The sequence below is a fragment of the Ctenocephalides felis genome, unplaced genomic scaffold (assembly GCF_003426905.1).
Source record: "Ctenocephalides felis isolate EL2017-DRISC unplaced genomic scaffold, ASM342690v1 CF-g0.4_SCAFFOLD_01886, whole genome shotgun sequence".
Taxonomy (NCBI): domain Eukaryota; kingdom Metazoa; phylum Arthropoda; class Insecta; order Siphonaptera; family Pulicidae; genus Ctenocephalides; species Ctenocephalides felis.
Window position 1 is genome coordinate 78,157,899 of NW_020538040.1, and position 22,483 is coordinate 78,180,381.

General features: G+C 29.3%; 3 protein-coding genes across 3 annotated transcripts; 1 reads left to right on the forward strand and 2 right to left on the reverse strand.

Moving 5' to 3' along the window:
- Positions 1–2,001: 2,001 nt before the first annotated feature.
- Positions 2,002–5,362, reverse strand: LOC113378600 (nucleoporin SEH1-like). Its single transcript, XM_026619146.1, is given in 7 exon segments — positions 2,002–2,261; positions 2,947–3,104; positions 3,388–3,472; positions 3,475–3,620; positions 4,414–4,675; positions 4,847–5,003; positions 5,070–5,362. Coding segments are annotated over 7 exon segments (1,095 nt in total). The 5' UTR covers positions 5,181–5,362; the 3' UTR covers positions 2,002–2,085.
- A 2,285-nt stretch (positions 5,363–7,647) lies between these two features.
- On the reverse strand, positions 7,648–9,339 carry LOC113377513 (regulator of microtubule dynamics protein 1-like). The gene is made up of 6 exons (XM_026617864.1): positions 9,154–9,339; positions 8,825–9,046; positions 8,597–8,734; positions 8,418–8,528; positions 8,170–8,334; positions 7,648–8,019 (listed from the first exon to the last, which is right to left on the reverse strand). Exons 1-6 carry the CDS (start codon positions 9,229–9,231, stop codon positions 7,822–7,824), a joined length of 912 nt encoding a protein of 303 aa, XP_026473649.1. The 5' UTR covers positions 9,232–9,339; the 3' UTR covers positions 7,648–7,821.
- A 7,684-nt stretch (positions 9,340–17,023) lies between these two features.
- Positions 17,024–22,200, forward strand: LOC113377514 (transmembrane protein 35A-like). Its single transcript, XM_026617865.1, has 3 exons — positions 17,024–17,213; positions 17,698–17,836; positions 21,862–22,200. Exons 1-3 carry the CDS (start codon positions 17,100–17,102, stop codon positions 22,080–22,082), a joined length of 474 nt encoding a protein of 157 aa, XP_026473650.1. The 5' UTR covers positions 17,024–17,099; the 3' UTR covers positions 22,083–22,200.
- Positions 22,201–22,483: the final 283 nt, after the last annotated feature.

Sequence of the window (22,483 nt, forward strand, 5' to 3'; positions counted from 1 at the left end):
CCATAAAAATGCCGCGAATAAATAATCCGTGATTGTAATTCATTTAGCATTATGGAGTATACCTTGCAAGGCAGTAAAATAAAACAAAAAATATATATATACAAAAAACATTTTTAATTTAGTTTTTGAGCGTTTTGATTAATTATGATCAGGCTATGGCAGTTAGGAAGTTCAGATTAAAAAAAACTTGAGAATATTCTCTTGCTCTGCGGTTTTTAACAGCTTCTTCAATTCAAACTGATAGTCAACAGTCTCATCAAAAATTTACCTCTTGAAAATGAAGCGTTGTTGCGTCAATATTCTGATAGAAATCGCACAGATCATTTGTCATTTTTAGGTCTTCAGTATGATTTTTCAAAATAAATGTCACGTTTTTATTGCTTGTTGAAACAAATGGATTGCTTCTCTTCAATAGATTGGGAATGTTTCGTTTCGAGTCAGTTTGTGTCAATTTTACTATAAAACGAAACAGCAACGTTTAAAAATATTATTATTCATTGAGTAATAAAAAATGTTTTTTCTTCATTTTGTTCGTCTAAATTCTTAAAAACACCGATAGCGGCCAAAACGGCCAGCCAAGACAATGAAAGAAGGCGGCTTATGTCGTTTTTTTTTTTATTAGTTCAAATGTTCAAATTTACAAAGGATATTGTGCCCACGAATATATGAATAGGGCCGCAATTTATCCGCAAATAGCAAATAGCGAAAACGAGAACACAGAACTTCTACTGTATATCATTATTTAAACAATTGAACATTTGTTGTTAGAATCTCATTTAGCCTCAATTATATCCAGTTTACAATTAAATTTTTATCTAGATTTCTCATCAGTGGAATCTCAAATCACAAGCTCTCAAAATTGAACATCAATCAGTAACTAAATCATACACAAAAACAAAACAATTCATAAATTTTATACATTTAAGGGGGTATTCTACTGTAGAATTTTGAAAAAATCGAAAAAAAATTTTTTCCATATTTTCAAAGTTTAGTTATTCAAAAATATGTCATTAAAAGGATTTTTCAAATTACTATTATTTCCTGAGTTATAGCCGTTTTAGTGACGTGGCCTCGGTTAGGGTCCGACCGAGTCTCAAAACTTTGAACGCGTTTTTCTCGGAACTACTTTTTTCGAGCTGGCGGTAAGGATATCTCGAGTTCTAATTAATCGATTTACTTCAAATTTGGAGAGGATCTTCTCTATACATCGCTTTATCGCGTGGACCTTGTCCAAAACTATAACTTCTCATTTCGTATTTTTAAAAAATTCGGAATTGTTAAAAAAAAACATGAAAAAAAATTTTTTTTTTTCAACTGCCGCCATTCAACCAAAAAAAATTTTTTTAACTTCTCCAAGGTTCTTACGATAGCGGCATCTATTATAATTAAGAATCCATCTATTTTTTATGTTTCAAATCACCAGGAGGGTTGGAATCATGTACGCCCAGGACACCCTCTTTTTTTGGAACCCCCACTTTGACTGCTCATAACTTTGTGAATTTTAATTATTTTTTTTTAATAATTTTTTTATGTAATAATAAAATATCAATAAACAAATGATAAAAAAATCGATAGTAAAAATATTATTTGTTTCCTTTATACATCGCTTCAAAAACCGGGCGAAATTCATGCGTCTACAGTAGAATACCCCCTTAAATGTGTAATTTCTAGCACTAACATCCAAGCGTATTCATTCAAATAAAAAATAAAATTCTCGTTATCATTACATTTATTGGATTGTTTGAGAGACAGTCAATTTCTTTTCCATGTTTTTCAAAAATTATCTATTTTGACAAAAAAAAAATGTTAGTAAAGATTTGTTATGAGCCACGGACACTAAATACAATGATTTCACAATGGACACATTCACCATTTAAAATTAATCATATTGTTCTACCTAACATATAGCAAATTCAATAATATAAAATATTAATTAATCTAAAGGACAAATATTACATAATAGAAGAAATAAAATTATAGATAAAACTAATAAGTTGGCCCAAGTAAAATTAATAATTTTATTATGAAATAAAGAAGACAGTATTAGAAATTTTTTTACACATTATTAAGGAAAAGAAATGCTAACTAATGCCACGGTACTTGATTAGGATGACTAATTGTACCTAATTTATAATATCTGGTAGTTGAATGGGCCGCTACAATATTGTGTGTAGCATTTGCAATGGCGGATATATCATTTCCAGGTTTAAAGCCATCACCTTTTAAAACAGCTGCACATTTCCATACTTGTGTGTAACTCTCTATAGATTTGAAAAATGTCATTACACATTATTTATCTTGCAAGATCTTGATATAATGTTACAAAGAAATTGCATGTCATTTTTAGTTATGTATATAATGCATAGAATATTAGATAAATATATCAACAATAATTTTAATTATTATGTTTTACTAACAACCTAAAAATTTATATATTCAAAATATATATATATATATATATATATATATATATATATATATATATTTATAGCACGGTTAACGAAGGGTTGCCTGTATATACATATATACATATACATATATATACATACATATATATATATATATATATATATATATATATATACCTAAAATGTTAAGTTTTGATATTTCCTAGTTTGAATTTGTAACTTGCTGAATGATGATACATATACAAAAACGTACATAATAAATAGTTAATATTTTTTTTGTATACCTGGCAACAAAACATTTCGAAAATATGTTTATATATATATATATATATATATATATATATATATACATATATCCATATTCTGCATATTATATCAATAACGTTCGCAAAACACTTATGTAGAGCATAAGCAAATTGCATCAAGTACAATCACCACTGTTTTTGGGGCATTTCAAAATATTAGTTTTTGTGTTATATTTAAGTAAACTGAAAAATAACTTAAAGTTTATAAAAAATAAAAGGATAAATCTACATACTTGTCCACATTCGTACACAGCCATCATCGCCAGAAGAAGATAATGTTGTTCCAGTAACATTCCAGCAAACTCTCCATACTGTACAATAATGATCAGTAAATTGTGCTACAGTCTGTACATCTAGTTTTGGAACAACTTGCGAACATAAGTTTAACTCACTGCAATTAAAAAAAAAAAAAGTTAAAAAAATAAAAAAATACAGCATGCATAAATGAATTATAAATATGAAAAAAAAACTTTCAAATCAGTGAATGCAAAGAAAATAAAAGTTTAATTCAAAAGACATAACTATACATTGCATCATTCCTGTTACACACATATCATATATATATATATATATATATATATATAATATATTGTGTGTGTGTGTGTGTGTGTGTGTTTGTGTGTGTGTGTGTTACAAAAGTAACCTTAACTACTATGCATGAAATAGATACTCACTGTTGCGGCTTGAGAATTATAATTCGTACATCTTTTGTAGCAACTGCTAACATATGATAGCTTCTACCTAAGTTCGGAGCAAAGATAGATCATGTACTGCTTCAGTTATACTAGAGATAACCTCAGATTTAGACCAACGTCTAGCATTCTCACTGTATTCATATATAATCACTTTACCACCTGATGTGCTGTTTACTTCATCGCTGCCTACAGCAATCATAGGTGGATGTAATCTAAAATGTTAATTTTAAGTATATACAAATATAATATTTTCTGTAATCATATGTTCAGATGTTGCTTTATTCTCATGCATAAATACTAATTCTACACTTAGTTCACATATAAAAATTTAAGATTCTGTATTTGCGCAAGATAAAATTATTTTATATTAGTAGGTTCTAATATAAAATACATCTTCTAATGCAAAGGTATCAATTTAATATCAAAATATGTTAATAATTGTTAAAAATAGTAAGTGACCCTAAGCATATCCAAATAAACTATAATGAACATCTATAAAAACTGTAAATTAATAAATTTCACTTTTAGATTTAAATTTGTTTCTTGAATGTGGTTTTTTTTTGTGTTTATCAAATAAATTGTGTGTTGCAGAAAAGTCAAACTGGAATATATAGAAACATAATTTAGTGTTTTTTTTTATTATCTGGATAAATGGATGTCCATTATAAAGCTTTTTTTATTGTGAGTTTTATATATATATATATATATATATATATATATATATATATATATATATGATTTAGTAGTTAATTTTGATGTTGAGATATATGAGTAAGTTCCTCAAGGGCGATACATCAAACAAAGAAAAAACAAAGATTTATAAAATAATCTTTAATTCCAATAAAATTAAAGATTACTTATATATATATATATATATATATACATATATATATAATTGTTATGAACCTGCCTTCGGGCAGGGTCCTTCGGTCATAAATATGAGATATATTCATGTATGTATTATTAAGAAAAGTATTAATTTATCACATATAAATACAATGTTACCTAAACATTGAGGGATTCCAAGCTAAACAACTTAGTGGAAGTTTAACAGCTATTTCATGTTGTAATGTCCATTGGTTTAAATTCATTACATCAGGAGCTTCATATATTCTAACAATACCGTCAGCCGAACATGTTGCTAGTATCAATCCTTGATTTTTAGGTCCAAATTTAACATCAGTGACAGACGTACGAGAATCAACCAAGCTAGTTCTTCTTTGCCAACGTCGCATTCCTTGCACACCTGGTATGACTGTTTCCCCAACTGCAAAAAAGAAATAATTATTAACTCAACTAGTATTGTACACCTAATACTTACTAATCTGTGAACTACCAATCTATGAAACATAGTTGTTCTTAACAAAAATTTATAATAAATAAAAAAAACTTGTATAATTGTTGCAAATGAAGAATGTAATGAAATTAATAGCATTACTAGTTTCTTCCCAAACAGCAGCAGTTCGATCAAAAGAGCAAGTTGCTATTACTTGCCCGAATTCTGGATGCGCCCATGTTACCTTCCAAACTGATCCACAATGAGCTTTCCAACTGGCCGTTACAATCCAATCTCTTTGTTCATCTAAATCCCAAACCTGGAAATAAGAAATTGATAATCAGTTAAAAATATCCATTAAACAATCGTTTAACGTTTCACTAACCTTTACAAATTGATCACTAGAGCATGTTGCCATTCGCTGTCCATAAAAATCGTAATCAATGTCGTGAATAACATCTTTGTGCTCTGCATTGATGGTGCGTGCTTCAAACATATTTGAGCAATTCAAAATATCATCGAACCTCGTGTTAAAATATTGATTGGAGAGATATTCATGGGAATATCACCATACGCAAGTATAAAAATTCAAAACAAACACATAACGCACATAACCTAAAATAATTCGAAGATAAGGCCGTGCAAGAACAATTTGAAACATCCAATGACACGAAGCTGTCAACTTGTTTCGAACCAACACCACCGCGAAGAGCCGCGTTTTGCAATGACGGTTTGCGTTTGTTATTTTAAAATCACTGTTTTTTATGTCAGAACCGTCAGAACATCTTATGCCAAAGATCCAGAATTTCAGATTTATGCGATATAAAATGTCGCATATATATATATATATCTTTTATATATAAAAAAATAAGTCGGGTTTTCCTTCCTGACGAAATAACTCCAGAATGCACGAACCGATTTCGACAATTTTGCATTCGTTGGAAAGGTTTCGGGCTCCGCAAGGTTTATAGCTAAGAAAATTAGTTGTGCATAGCATAGTGCCTTAATGCAAGCTGCTGGAACTTCCTTCGTACCGTAATTAAAAATTCGAGTAATGACATTAGTGAGAATTATCAGAATTATGCTTGGTTAAGTCAACGAGCAATTCTTGCCGCAAAGAATAATGATATACACGCACTGAATTTCACCATTCAATCAAAAATTGCTGGCAATTTGATTTGACTTCAAATGATTGCAATTTCCAGTTCGCCTTGCGTTTGCAATAACAAGTCGCAAGGCCAATCGCTTAGTGTTTGCGGGATAAATTTCAAATAGATTATTTAGAAAATCATTGTTTTTCACATGGGCAGTTATATGTTGCCTGTTCACGAGTTGGAAAACCATCCGCTTTGTTTGTGTTAACGTCGGACCAAAAAACAAAAAATGTGGTTTACCAAAGAGCACTTCAATGAAACGGATAATTTGCATCAGATTCACTTTCATTTACTTAGAGAAGTTCAACTAAAAAACACTTCATTTTTGTAATCGAAATACATTCATTACTGTTGTATAATAAAATCAAATTTTTCCTTTTCAAATATAAAATAAACAAAGAATTTCCTTCATCTTTCTCACGAAACCATCTGGTGGCGAAACGGAGTTCGTTGGGTTTGCTAGTATATATATATATATATATATATATATATATATATATATGTTGAAAGTGTTTAAATTTGATGTTGAAATGTATGATTAATTTCTTGGAGGGCGTAACATCAAGTAAAAAATATATAAATAAAGTAAAAAATTTTTAAAACATCTTTATTTTTCCATGCGTTTCGACGTAAAATTCTACGTCATCGTTAGTGGCTCTACAATTTTGAAAAACAACAGAAAGTAACGTTAAAAATTATATATACATAAGCAAGAACAAAAAAAAACTAAAGAGACAGACTAATTATATCTAAACCTTAAATTAAAATAATGCATAAAACATTACTTACTTGAATTTCTTAGATAATCACTTACACATATTAATATCAGCATCAAATGTCAGTAATTTCTTTTTTATAAAGAATAAAAAACAATTAATAAATAAAATATTATACGTAAGCACTCGTGCATCCGAGGCATGCCAAACAAGAATAAAGTTTTCATAAAAATCCGAGATGTGAGGTCAAAATTTTGAGAAAAAAAACACATGTGGTCGCACTAACCATCAGTAAGACGCGCTGTGCAAGTGTGTGCGATAGTGCTGTGAAAACTGTGGTGTTAGGTATTCGAAATAAGTTGGGAAACATTATTTAGAACATATTGGTAATTTTCGCAGATGAAGCTGGTGTCTGTTCGTTTGTTGATACAGTTTTCTTTTTTGCTATGAACCCTTCCTACAGAAATTAAAACGTATAATGAATTCAAATATAAATGTCCATAAAGTAATAAAAAGCTGATAAAAAGATGAATTTAATGTCCTGTATCAAAAATAAATAACATTGTGTTGAGATGCATCCATGACATAATGATTAAATTGAATTAACTGATACTAAAGACAATTAAATGCTATAAAAAGCAAGTAAGTATGTAATTAAGGAATATGGAAACACATGCAATATGTTCCTGTGATAATAAATTCTATAAATAATCATACTTGTAAAAATAATCATACTTGTAAAAATATGTCATACTTATGTTTATGTATTTGTATCTGTACCACATGAAAACCTTAGATATTTACCTTGTTTTTTTTATGCATCAGTAATATATTTATTGAGCCCTCATTTTTAAAAACTCTTAAACTGATGGCTGTTTAACTCATACTGAAGTTCATTGCAAATTGAAGGATTTTATATGAGCAAATATGTACTAAACTCATTTATTCATTTAAATTAATTAATTTAAACAAATTAATTAAGAGATATCATTTCTAAATAAAAAAATACCAATTAAAAAATAATATACTGCATATATTTTAAAAATAAATGGAAAAATTTGTACTATAGTTACTTAAATCACATTTTGTTTGCCTACAATATATCTTACATATAATTTTAAAACAGACAATAAATATAAAATAGGTAACACAAATGATATATCATATATGAGTTTGTAATACTTATGACATAGTGCTAAATTTGACTTCGTACTTTGCAGCTCACTAATAGAAAATATTTTGAGATCATATTCAATATTTTTCATTATCACTCTGTGTTCTTTTTGAGCTTACAAAGTAATTTTGTAGCTTCATTACATGCTATCATATCATCATCACATGTCTTTGGATGTAACTGGGCTTTTTGCAAATAAAAGAGGGCTGGTTCTGTTTTACCAAGCCTGTAGTAGGTTTTCCCTAACATAAGTAAATTGTTGCTGTAGAATAAGGGCTCTGTCTCTTCAGCCTGCGTTATAAAGAAACAGGAAATTTAGTTAGGATAATGTTTAAATATCATTTATATTTATTTATTAGCAGTTTTCTTAAATAAGGGCCTTTCAGATTAAATATTAACAAATTTCCGGTTTAAAGTTTGATTAGTATAAATTAATTGTACCTTCTGAAAGTAACGCAGGGCCTCTTCAAAAGTTGAGTATGGCGGTTCTCCAAATAGTATTATAGCTAATTTCCGTTCATGCCATGATATATCAGCAACGTGGTAGCACCATTCACCTAACATATACCAAGCCGTGGCATCAGACGGATTCAACTCTGTGGCTTTCTAGAAGTATTTAGCATTAATTTAAGGTTCAATATTTTACATTTTTACTTTTTTCTGAGATTATAATTTACATAAATATTTACCATCATGTGTTCTTTAACAGTTTTGCATTGCCTAACACGTTCTTTGACTCCTTGCAAACCGGCATAGGAGTCGAGCAATACTGCATACCACTTATGGATTGCTCCATTATCCTTCAATTTAATTATCAAGATAAATAAGTGTGATTTAAGCAAGGGTAATTTAGATTTAAGAAAGTTACCGGCCACTTTTCTAATGCTGATTTCATCAGTTCATAGCCATCATTAATACATTTCCTTTTTTTATCACCGTTAACAATTTTTGTTAAATTATATAAACCTCGAGCTAATCTCCAACAGATTTCAGGATCTTCAATCATCTATTCAAAATTATGTGGTTGAGTTCCTAACATATGATATTCTAATATATCTGTTTTAATACGACTAATTCATTTTATATTGAAACTTACTATGAAATTTTGCAGTAGCTCCACACACTCGTTAAACTTTCCTTCTCTAAAAAATGAATCAGCATCTTCTAATACCTTCGGTATGTTAATATTGCGTGGAATAAAAACTTCATCCTTCTCAGTTTGCATAGATGCATCTTTTCTGACCACCGATGTTGGTCCCGTTGTTGCCAACGCTAACGTTATTAGGGGAACTCTTGAGTATTGCAGTAGGACTCGAGTCTAAATGTCGAAGTGAAATGTATAAACATCATATATACGATAATAACAATGTATAGTAATAATCAATCAAGCACTGCAATTGGAACAATGGTGCTTATAATACTTACATGAGGCGAAGAGGCAAATCTGGCACTTTTTTTGATACAGGCGATAATATATTTATTATTTGTCAAACTGCGAAGCATTGTTTTGTTTTAAAAAGCTCAAAAATAACTCAATATGATAACTGAACTGAACTGGCACAGCTATTCATAAGCGTAGCAATCAACGGAACCATCCACAGTAGCAATGTGTTCTATTTACAAATATTTTATATATTGTTTTGCAGTTCAAACTTGCTCAAAACAATTATCTATTACAATATGATAATGCGATCATTTTGATAAAATATTTTGCAACGCAATTATAACCTATATAACGTCATTCGTACAAATCGTAAATAAATCGCGCACTACGCACTTCATTTGGAAATTCTTTGAAATATTCGAATTATTGTGTGGAAATGTATGAAAATATGAATATTAATAAAATGATAATGCATATGGACGTTTATTTTTGTAATATAGATATGCGTAAAAGACATACATTTGGACATATGTTTGCATACATCATTTTATATGTCGTATGTTATTTATCTATATAGAAATCTAAATCTAATCATGACAGAATTCAACGCTACATATGAATATGTTGGGCTTTAAACAAGGAATCTAACTAGTGGGGTGCATGGCATCGTACCTTAAATTGCTGGAACTTCCCGTACCATAATTAAAAATCTTGGTACGGAACCCAAAAAAAATAAACAAAATGTGCATACATTATTAAAATCTTTATAAAATATCTGATAATTTGATGTACATATGTCTAATAAACATTTTTGACCGCTTTTGACATTTTTTTTAACTTATTTTTATTGAGAGTCCATAACCGCTGGACCTGTCTCCCCAAAAATTTAATAAGTTCGTCTTGTCAATACAAGTAAAATGTTTTTGAATTATTGAAATCGGACGCTCCGTTCTCTTAAAAACTAAGTTACCGTTTTTGCCCCGTATCTTCGGAACGGCTAGACCTGCCTTCGCCAAAAACTAATCAGCACGTCTCCTTATCAATACGAATCGAATGTTTTTTGAATTATTCAAATCGGTTAAACGGTGTTCCCGAAATCTTGTATCCGCACACACACATACACTCATTTTTTCTATGGTATGCCAAAATGTTCAAAAACTTTTGAAACGTAAAGATATATAGAATTTTCATTTTAGATTTTTTGCTGATAACTTACCCTACGGGAAGTTAATAAGTAATAAAAAAAATTAAAAGTTTTTTAATAAATTATTATAAATGTAGACGTTTCGATACTAGATGCGTTCGATCTTCTGAACAGATGTCAAGAACATTTAGTTTTTAATCGCAAAAAATCGAAAATGAAAATTTTTGCATATTTTTACGTTTACTTTAGTAAAAATGTTCGTATGTGTATATTTATGTATGTGCGGATCCAATTTTTCGACGAATTTTTCGAGAGGATCAACCATTAGAATGATTCAAAAAAACATTCGACTCCTATTACCGGAAACGGCATGTCCAGCCGTTTAGGGATACAGTGCAAAAGGTGTCAAAAATGGTAATTCAGTTTTCGAGAGAACAGAGCGTCCGATTTGAATGATTCAAAAAACATTTTATTTGTATAGGCAAAATAAAGAACTGGTTAAATTTTTGAAAAAGCAGGTCCAGCGGTTTCAGAGATCCAATAAAAAAAATCCAAAAAATGCTAATTGGCTATCAAAAATGGTCATCAGACATATGTACATCAAATTAGCAGATATTTTATAGAGATTTTCATATTAAGTATGAATTTTGTTCACTTATCTATGGTTTCGTACCCATGTTTATGAGTTAGACTGGGACGCGGCGCTTATGCGCTTTGATATTTCATCTCTAAAACTGCTACACAGCACTATTACTTTGAAAAAAATCAAAAGTTTTAGAAGAAAAAATATCAAATTTTTTAAAAATCCATTTTTAAATAAAATTTCTAAACTTAAAACTCAAAAAATGCTATAGCTTTTTTAAACTTTAAGTTCCAGCAATTTGCCTTGGCACGATGCCATGCACCACAAGTTAATTTTCACATTGTTAACAATAAATATATATATTTGATTATATTACCTCTCTTGCGCAAAGCCTTAAAACAGGATATTAAAAATTAATTTATAACTTACCCAATTATTGAAAAAGTCCAAGGGGTACAAGGTATAATTTGAATTAAAAATCGCTAATCTAAAATGTGGTAAAATTTTCGTTTGAAGGTCGTTAGATGAAAGCTGATTATAATATAAGATATGATCACTTATTGGCGATAATATAAGATACCTCAAGGATATCTAATTTATTGATTAATATTGACAAAATTATAATTGTACATCTTATTGGTTTAAAAGTAAGGAGGAAATGCACATATCAAATGTCACAATTGATGATTAGAACGTAAACGTTTCAATCGGACTTTGGTATTATATGCATATAGTTATAGATGAGACATGCCTCGCACAAAACTTAGTCATTCCAGAATTAAAATAATGCTACACAAATCAATATTTGCTGCAACTTGCATTATAATGGAAAGTTACAGGAAGTGCAGAACGAGCGCACATCAGCCGCTAAAAAGCTTAATGTCCTTATGCAGAATAACATCATAAATACATATTAGTTTCTTTTTCTTTCGAAATCGGACAGGAATTTGCAGGTTTAGGAGGAGAATTAGTTAAGTTAAAATTACCAAAATATATTATTTTCAACTTCCCGAAATAATTTTTTCCAGAAAATCCGACTTGCTAATTTTATGAGTTTTCCACATTTCAAGTCATCCCTAATCGTTTGAAACCAAAATCAGAAAAAGTATGCGTGAGACGAAATTTGACGAAGTTATCTCAGGAACCGGATCCAAAAATTTAAAAGCTTTTCGATTTATCTTGATGAGGACTCCCGTTGATTAGTTTTTGCGCTACTCTCGTCCTATGTTTTACCCAAAATGCTGAACCGACTACAAAAAAAAAACTTCCAAAAATATCAGTTGGTGATATGTGTGTTGATTAGTTTTTGGTAAAGATCAGTTTTCTGTAATTGTATATTTTAAAATTGGTTTCACATTTTGAATGACACGTCGCCATAATAGATTTCATGGTCTAAAATGAACATTCAAATATATAATAGTCCTATGAAAAGTAGTTAAATTATAAATATTCAATAATGGGTTGCGCTTTTAGGACACACAAGTACGTGTTGGTGCACTAGAATTGATACAATTACAGATATTAAATGTTTACTTGAAAGATATCGAATTAATTAGTATTTAAAGAAAGCGAATACTTTAATTTCGAAATAAACAGATGACAATTTTATCTAATTAGGTATATTTCAATTTTTATAGAGTAAGTGAAATATTTACACGTATCAGGAACTTAATGGGGCTTGAGCCCACCCATGATTTTTGATGGGTATTGGTATTTTGCCTTAAGGCAAGTTACATGAATATGTGTAAAAAATAGACTTAATCAATAAAAAATAAATTAATTTATGAGTGATTAATAGTATTCCGAGTGGATTTATTACGCATAATTGAAAACGAACGAACACGTTAACTCAGAGTTAACTTAATTAATCAGAGTTAATTCCTAAAAGCAAATTTTCAAAAATCAATAATTTTCATAATTGAACCATTTTCCGTAGGACTTTAATGATTCAGTATGTAGTATGATTTAGTATGTAGTAGTGTATGTAGACCAAAAACTCTATCGTCATACCAACTAAATCGTCTAATTTTAATTTTAACAAACATTAAAAAACTACTCATTTTCTCAAACTTTGATGAATTTTTAAAATTAAACTACTTGTTGTAAGGCCATAATATTTCAGTAAGTTCTATAAAATCGTGATATATATTGCCAAAAAAGTTCCATAAAAATCGACTTAATTTTTTTTCCAATTGTTTAACACTTTATCACAAGAAAACGGCCCAGCCGATCTCTACCAAAAACTAATCAGGTCGATTCCCAACCAATATCTTTCGAATGGTTTTTGATTTTTCAAAATTGATTCAGAATTGGGGGCTAAAACGTGGACGAATTTTTTTTCCAAATTTGGTCTCATTCGGTTCAGAATGGCTTGAAACGTTGAGAAAACATAAAATTAGCGAATCGATTTTTTTATGAAAACATAAACTTCTTCAGGAAGTTAAAATAAGCCTGAAATAAATGGATGAACAGTATTTTCATGTGTTTCATAATTAGAGTAGTTAATTTCATTACTAACTACATATGTTAATAGCAAAACATGACGTGTGAGCGTTCGTGGAAAGTACATTTGTAAGTACATATTTTAATGAGCTCACGAAATTATAATAACCTGTGTCGCGTTGTTTATCTAATCTATTTTCGCAATATATAAAAAGTACCTTTTTCCAAATATTATGCAGATTGCAAAAAAAAATTATCAACGAACCTTTGAACATCATACATCGTAGGCAATGAGCGTTAACCATTAATTCATTTTTCCAAAATATATTGGTATACTATCAAAAACAATAATATTGGAACTAAAACTGATTAAACTGACTAACCAATCCTAATATTTTACTTTTAATTTAGATTTCCTAGGGTTGAAATTACACCGTATTAATTTTTTTATCTTTTATGTATAAATAAACTTATCATGTGTCCTATAACTTATAATAGTCCTTTAAGGCATATTTCTAAATTGGAGGTTTCAATGATTTGAATATACCATTCAATAGTTCGTCTAATTTTAAAATCACAATATGATCATCAGATTCTATTCTTAATACCCGATATTATATCAGTAATCTATTTATATCAATTAAAGTTTGAGACAGTTTTCACACTACACAATTTTACTAAGCCGCCGTAATTTAAATTACATTACTTTACATATTTATATTATGTTTTCCGTAATATTTTTACTATACATCAAGAACAAAAATCCTGATGATTGAGTTTTTTTATTATAATTAGCTGAATATTGAGGTATTCAATTTGAAATACTTTATGATATTTTTTTATTTAGTAAAATTAGAAACAAGTATCAGCAATATTCGTCAAAATATATTTTTTATTAACAAAGCAGTAAACGGAGTAAAGAATGTAAGTTAGGTGTCATTTTCTATTTATAGTATTTTAGAAACAATCAGCTTCTAAATTCATTCATTTCAACGATTTTATGAACGGTGTAGCTTTCAATATCCGAGCTTTTGACTATGGTTTTATTCTAAAGCTTATTATGTACCTTTCAATAAAAATATAATATTATTACAATAGTACGATAAAACAGGATCTCATGGATATTTATGGATTCAAATTTACATTTATTATTTAAATATAATGATTTAAATATGCTCTTAGCTAATATGGAATTAGCAATGAATCTGGAAAAATCATGTAGCACTCACATTTTTCTATGCCGTATCTTTAATGAAAATGCATCAAGATTTTCAAATTTATTTATTTGTTGATGAAATAATCGATAAGCGCTGATATCAAGTACAATTAACAATTTATCACTTACATCATATTTATTTTGATTATTTCAAAGATTAAGATCGCAAAGTTCATTTAATAAATGATAGACATCTGACTATTCAATGTATAAATAAATGTTTTTTTCAGATTGCAGTATTAAATATTCCCACGTTTAGATTAACAACTTATTATTGATATGAGAGCGCGTGAGTACATGACGTCACCAATATTTTTGTTTTATATTTAATCTTTTATTGTATTAGATAAAAAAATTGCCAACAAGTTGTAGGTGGCAAATGTCTTAAGGCAAGTTGCATGAACTTCCCGGATGCGTGTAGATAATCGAATTAATTAATAATAATTGAAATTCAGCTACTTAGTAAAATTTTCATCCATGTATTTCGAAAATTACGTTTTTGCTTTCACAAAAAACTAATCAATTCAATTTCCGATTCTACGAAGCATCACATTCAAAGCGAGATTCATTATTCCAAACTTTGATGAATTTATATAGTAAGCCCATAATATTATAGTATGCTAGTTTAGACGAAATCTGTCGTCAAACAAAGTTTCGTCAAAATCGCCAAAAAAAATTCAACAATTAATTAAGAAGAAACGCCTCGATTAATCTTTAGTTTGTACTCATCAGCACGATTTCTTATTGATATCTTTTTAGGAGTTGTTAAATTTTGAAAGTCGATACTCTTCTTTTATCTATGAGTCGATTGATGTTTTTTTTGCAAAAACGTTGACTGTTTGTGAATTCTGTGAACGGTTCGGCCTATCGTTTCGCAAAACTAATTAACTCGAGTCCTTATCGAGAGGTGAAAACTTGGACGAATGGTCTTCTGACTCATATACATACATGATTCGAAAAACAAGTTACTAATTAACACGTAATAACTCTTGTCTCAAGCATTGCAAATTTGAACTTATCGAAAAATGTTTGAATATGCCCATTTGTTAATAAATTCATTAATATATTTGTGATTAAGTGATTAACAATATCAGCACTGACATAGTAAAAGAATGTAGGACGAAAAAAGGGAGCTTAAAGTTCCCCAGGTTTGGTTAAACTTATGAAGGGCCCTTGAAACGGTGTTAACTCGCCTGACAACGACTAATTGTAACGCCTTTCATGATGATTCTAGTAAAACACAAACGTATGTTTAACGTAAGAAACGTTAAACTTCAATAGTTTTTAAATTTTTGCCAAATCGAAGTTATTTATATTTTAGTAGAGCATATCTACCTGACATATTAACTTTTCCTAAAGTCAGTTATTGTAATTGTCTAGAAATCAAAAATGAAAATTTTTGTATATCTTCACCTTCATCTTCGTCTATTATTTCGATTGCACGGGTCAACAAATTTGAATGATTAAAAAAGCATTCAATTTTTATTGATAGGGAGACGTGCTGATTACTTTTTGACAAAGAGAGGTCCAGCCGTTTTAGAGATATGAAGCAAAAAGTGCAGAAAATAGAAATTCGGTTTTTGCGAAAACGGGGCATTCGACTATAATGATTAAAAAAGTAATCGGTTTGTATTGGCGCAGAGGCGCACTGATTAGTTTTTTTCAAAGGCAGGTCTAGCCGTTTTAGATATATGGAGCAAAAAGTGCAAATATTATCAGTTTTTGAGAGAACGGAGCATCCGACAAAAAGGTTTAAAAAAATCGATTTGTATTGACGAGGAGATGTGCTGATTAGTTTTTTAGCAAAAGCAGTTCGAGCCGTTTTGGAGATAAGGAACAAAGAGTGAAAAACTAGCAGTTATTGAGAGAACGGATAATCTGATTAGAATAATTTAAAAAAAAATTGTGCTTATGTTGACAGTGTGAAGGAATGATTAGTTTTTGGTAAAGGCAAAAAAAAAATTTAATTTCTCAGAAATATTTTTTTAAATATCGAAAATGATACGGATTTTAATTTTAATTCAGACTAAAAACATTTAAAATTCCTCGACTATTTTATTACGGTGCGGGAAGATCAAGTCTTCAAGCACGATGCCATGCACCACTAGTTTTGTTTAAAAATCAATGACTGATTGGAGTGATTTTAAGTATCACGACTTAGTAGAAATTTTAACCGATCAAAAGTAGGTAGATGGGCAAATTGTCAGAACAGATTAAATAAATAAAATATAATATTCGTCTGGATGTCCAGATTGCGTACCCGTTTATCCATAGACGACGCATGCGGCTGAAATCTGCGCCGTTCCTGTTCGTCGTATTCTAACCGCTAGTGCCATCTGTTAACGGCGTTAATGATTACGCAACAATAGCCAAGTTCCATAGTTAAAATCTCTTGTTCAAAGTTATTGATTAGTGTACGAATTCGAGCAGATTCACAGTGATACAAAACATAAATAATACAACATATCATTAAAACTATGGTATTGTTAAATAAATACAAAATAGTATAACAATTGTACACTCATTTAAAAATAACATGTTCTATACGTGAATTTTTATATTGAATATATTTCTTGAATAAAGTAAATTTTGATAATTAAAAATGGGCTCTTCGGTAGTCTTAAAAAGTCTCTCCATTTTATTGGGAATTTTCTTCATTTTTATTGGAACTATGAAACTCACATCTCACATTTCCAAAGAATTACATAAAGATTTGGTAAGTCTAATTTATAATTAGTTTATAATTATATATATTAATATACGGTCGCCTTATTAGATCAACTGTTATGAAATGTGGAACAAATTTATTATAATTCAACATAATTGTGTTATTTTGTAACAGAACATTGCAAAAATGCTCAGCTCTATTTAAAGTTTTGGCGCTAAGCCCATTATGCCCCGCTCTATAATACGGATATGTGGTTAAGCTAATTTTTTTTGACGCACACAATTATGAAATATAAATGTTTGATAGTTTCTTTTATTATGCGAAATTCAACCTAGACATTGTATTAATCGGCTTACGTGAAATTTTTATCAATGGACCAAAACATAATAAATTTAATGTGCACTGAAATTTTCAATTTCATAAAATACACCTCACGGTAATTTGTCATTTGTAATTCATAACTTAAATGACATTTCTTTAAATTTTACATTGTTATAAAATTTTTGATAAAGAAATTTTATTTAACTTACAGAGAAAAGAATATGTAAAATACGCAAAAGTATTTCCGTTAAGCCAGACCTTAGACTTCAAATTGCCCTCCAAATGGTATCGACGCGTCGTCGGAGTGCTGGAGGTATGCTGCGGTATGGCGATGGCTGCGGCCCCAAATCGTAAGTAACAAATAAATTCATTATTAATTTACAATAGATAATAGTAGACCCACAATAGATTTTGCAATTGATGTTATATACGAATATATAAATATAAAAATAATTAAGATTGTTAATTGACAAAAGGTCACACCGCCAATACTAAACATTATATATTTATTCTCTATTATAAATATATATATATATATATATATATATATATATATATAATATATATATATATATATATATATATATATACATATATATGTAAGATGTAAGTATACGTACAATACAGGGTGTCCCAGAACTTAACGTCGAACCGAAACGGTGTGAAAGTATTGACCTTAACTGTCCTGAAAAAAAAATCTCACCCTGTTTGGAAAATGAGCTTTTAAGTGCAGCCTAGAGCTTTGGTGAAATTATGACTAATTTTCGTTTAACTATTAATAATTTTATTCATTTAAACTTTGTAACCGTAACCGTAAATAACATTTCTTTTCTGAAGTTTTCAAAAATTAAGACTTTTTGTGATAGGGCCTGTTTTTTAAAAAAAAAATCTATCAAAGAGTGTTTCTAAAGCAAGTTTCATCAAAAGTTGGCGCATTTATTCAGGATTGTAAAATGGTGAAATACTTGATAATTTTATTATTTAAAAATTTTGAGTAAAAAAATAAAAACCTAAAAATGACATGGTTTTTGCTGAAGCATTTTGCTCAAAATCAGTTTAAATGTTTGTTATACGCGCAAATTTCAATGTGCGAGAGAAACACTTGAACTGAAAGTCAGCGGAATGCGTTAGTTGTTATAGGGTTATGTTTAGGTTTTTTTTTTAAATTTAAATTATCAGGTATTTAACACTTTACAATCTTGATTAAATTCGTCAATTTGTAATGAAACTTGCCAACACCTCGTTTAGGCTTGACGTTAAGTCCTAGGGCACTCAGGACCTAATTCAAAGTTAATTTATTATATTTTACAATATAAAACAAAATGAAGTAAATGTACACACAACACACACACACACACACATATATATATATATATATATATATATACATATATAAATTATCTAGATGTATGCAAATAAATCAATCGATCATTAAGTTTAAGTCAATAATATAATTTTAAAATTCTTAAGATACTTGATATACCTTACATGATTCTTTGGTTCAGGGTTTTTACGGAATCATTCGTTAAAATATGTATCATTGAGTTGCAATTTACATTAAGAAACAGCTCGACCCACAGATAAATAAGCTCATCTCAAATCAATCAACTCAAATCGTTATTGGGTTCAATTTTCAACTTAAACTAGTGAGGCGCATGGCATTGTGCCTTAAGGCAAATTGCTGAAACTTTCCGTACCAAAAATTATTTTTATTTTAAATAGATTAACATTTTACTTCTTCTTTTTAACTTTAAATAGAAAAAATTTTACTTCGAAAAAAAATAGATTTTTGAGAAACTATTAATTTTTGACATTGATTTTTTGAAAAAAAAAAAATGTTTTTTGATTTTGAAATATTTTGGAAACTCTTAACTTTTTTTCAAAGCAATCGTACTGCTTTAACTGCATAGAGACGAAATATCGAAGCGCGTAAGCGCCGCGTTGCCGTCTAACGGATGAACATTGGTACGGAACCCATAGGATTGTAAACAAAATTTATACTCATTGTTAAAATCTCTATAAAATATCTGATAATTTGATATGTATATATCTAATGATCATTTTTGACCGCCAAATGGCTTTTTTTTTTACTTTTTTCACTTTTTACTTTTTTTACCAGATCTCCGATCAGTTCTTCATATTGTCAATACAAGTGAAATTTTTTTTTATTATTCAAATCGGACGCTCCGTTCTCTTAAAAACTGCGTTACCGTTTGCGGCACTTTTTGCCCCGTATCTAGCCCAAAACGGCTAGACCTGCTTATGCCAAAAACTAATCAGCACGTTATCAACAGCAATCGAATGTTTTTTGAATAATTGAAATCGATTGAACCGTGTTCCCAAAATCGTCGACGAAAATTTGTATCTGCACACACCACACACACACACGTCCATTTTTCTAAGGTATACCAAAATGTTCAGAAACCTCTGAAACGTAGAAATATATAAAAATTTTCATTTTCGATTTTTTTGTAATTACTATAACTTACCCTGCGGGAAGTTAAAAAAAAGCGAACAAATAAAAGAAGTATATTATTATGTGCGATCGCGAATATTTTTCCAATGTTTCTGCCAAACAATTTGAAGCATTTTCAAAGGAATAAAGTAAGCGAATCCGGTTTTCCGACGAAAACAAACTTCTTTTTTAGAAAGTTAATTTGAACTGTATGTTGCCTAACTAGTAAGTTTCAATAATTGAAATAATGATATAGATTATATTATATTATAGATTATAATATAATAATCTAATCAACTAAACATGTGGATAAACTAAATTGAATAAGTAGTCAATACCATGCTTAATGTTGAATCAAAACGCATTTCAGAGTGGTGAGAGTCAATTTTTACGCGAATAAAGTCGTTGCACGGAATGGTCTATATCACTAAAATTATAAAATGAAAACAATTATATTTTTCGTAAGTTTGCAAATAGAAGTTCAAAGTTTCAAAATTACATCTGAAATTTCTTCATTCAGCATTTTTCTCCTTCCTAACTAATATATAAGGTAACAAGCAATAGCAAAGATACAATTTTGACGTAGACTTTTCGTAAATGAAAAAAAAAAAAATGGTTAGAATTAAACATTAACTAAAATTAAACAGAGAAAATATCATTTCAACGAACTCCTTTGCATGTGCAGAGCCATCCGTACTTTAAACTTTATTAACTTCCCGTAGGGTAAGTTATTGTAATGGGCCGAAAATCGGAATTGAAAATTTTTACATTTCTCGACGTTTTGAAGGTTTCTAAACGTTTTGGCATACCTCAGAAAAAATGGATGTGTGTGTGTGTGTGTGTGTGTATGTATGTATGGATACAAATTTTCGCCCACGTTTTCGGGCGTACGGATTAACCGATTTGAATAATTTAAAAAACATTCGATTCCTATTGATAAGGAGAAGAGCTGATTAGTTTTTGGCAAAGGCAGGTCCAGCAGTTACGGAGATAAGGAGTAAAGAGTGCAGAAAATAGAAATCGAGTTTTTGAGAGAACGGAGCATCCGATTTGAATGATCTAAAAACCATTCAATTAGTAATGATTGGGAGAAGGGGTTATTAGTTTTTCGCAAAGGCAGGCCCAGCCATTTCGGAGATACAGAGCTAAATGTACAAAAAATGGCAGTTTTTGAGAGAATTAAGCGTCCGATTCAATTGATTCAAAGAACTTTCTGCTTGTCTTAACAAAATAATTGATTTTGGAAAAAAAAAAATTGTACCAGTTTTTTTTTTTTTTTTTAAAAAAATTTTTTAAATTTTTTGTATATCGAAAATAATTCAGATTTTATTTTTAATTCTGACTATAGTTCTATTATACTTTAAACAAATAATATCAACTCTGCAATTCAGTTTATATGATTCTTATAAATATTAGACAATGTTACAATATTAATAATAATCTATTTGAAAACATTCAATATTCCTCGAACATTTCATTACGGTACGGGAAGTTCCAGCAATTTGCCTTAAGGCACGATGCCACCCACCCCACTAGTTTGAATTTGTTACCGTTTCAATTGTATATTATTATTTAGTTTTAAACAAATGATCATATCTAATTTGAGTACAATCTCTTGTTTACGACGGTTCAGAATCAATTAGTAAAACACACACAAATATGTATATATATATATATGTATATATACACATATGTATATATATACACATATGTATATATATATACACATATGTGTATATATATACACATATGTGTATATATATATATATATAATATATATATATATAATATATATACATGATATATCATATATAAGCAATATATCTTGGGACTTTTTTAAAAAAAAAAATCAATACTATTAATACTTAAAATATATTATGTGCTGTTAATATAACTAATTTAACTTTTATTTCTTTGTAGATTTGATTAAAAATTCTGCGAACGGAATTCTATTAGCATTGATGTGTCTCGCTGTATATTCGCATCACATGGTGAGTGATCCTTTCGAACGCTCAGCGCCTGCTCTGGTATTTTTGTTCATGCTTGCTGGACGACTCGTAGTCTGGTTCCAAATTAGCCGACGAGAGCAGGCGGGTGCAAGAACTGCTGCCGTAGCCAACGGCGGTGTCAAACACGATTAAGACAGTATTATCAATGTAATTTTGAGACTATTTCGATTATTTTAAACGAACCGTAATATTTTGAGCTATTTGTTCAATGTAATATTATTCGACAAAATAAAGCAGCATCGTTCACGCAGCCGCCCGTGTACTGTATGTTTCCAAACAATATATCTTTTATTATTCATTTTATTTATTCAGTGATATTTTAAAAAAATTACGATGTCGAAATTAAAGGTATAAGATAAACAAATAAGGTATAGATAATTATACAAACATCAGAAGCATTAAATGTCACACCTATAGTGAAAGTTCTGCTGCAAGCAAAAAAGGTATGAAAATGTCAATAATTAATTAAACTTTCAGTCTTTGATAAAAAATATATTTTAAAATGACAAAACAACAAATTTATAAGTTAAGGA

What these genes read in the sequence shown, in the direction of transcription:
- LOC113377513 (XM_026617864.1), bottom strand. Translation starts at nt 9,231, where the DNA reads ATGCTTCGCAGTTTGACAAATAATAAATATATTATCGCCTGTATCAAA. An exon ending in GATTTGCCTCTTCGCCTCAT is followed by an intron (nt 9,047 to 9,153) that starts GTAAGTATTATA and finishes TTCGACATTTAG; the next exon opens with ACTCGAGTCCTACTGCAATA. An exon ending in CAGCATTAGAAAAGTGGCCG is followed by an intron (nt 8,529 to 8,596) that starts GTAACTTTCTTA and finishes ATTAAATTGAAG; the next exon opens with GATAATGGAGCAATCCATAA.
- LOC113377514 (XM_026617865.1), top strand. Translation starts at nt 17,100, where the DNA reads ATGGGCTCTTCGGTAGTCTTAAAAAGTCTCTCCATTTTATTGGGAATT. An exon ending in AAGAATTACATAAAGATTTG is followed by an intron (nt 17,214 to 17,697) that starts GTAAGTCTAATT and finishes TTTAACTTACAG; the next exon opens with AGAAAAGAATATGTAAAATA. An exon ending in GATGGCTGCGGCCCCAAATC is followed by an intron (nt 17,837 to 21,861) that starts GTAAGTAACAAA and finishes ATTTCTTTGTAG; the next exon opens with ATTTGATTAAAAATTCTGCG.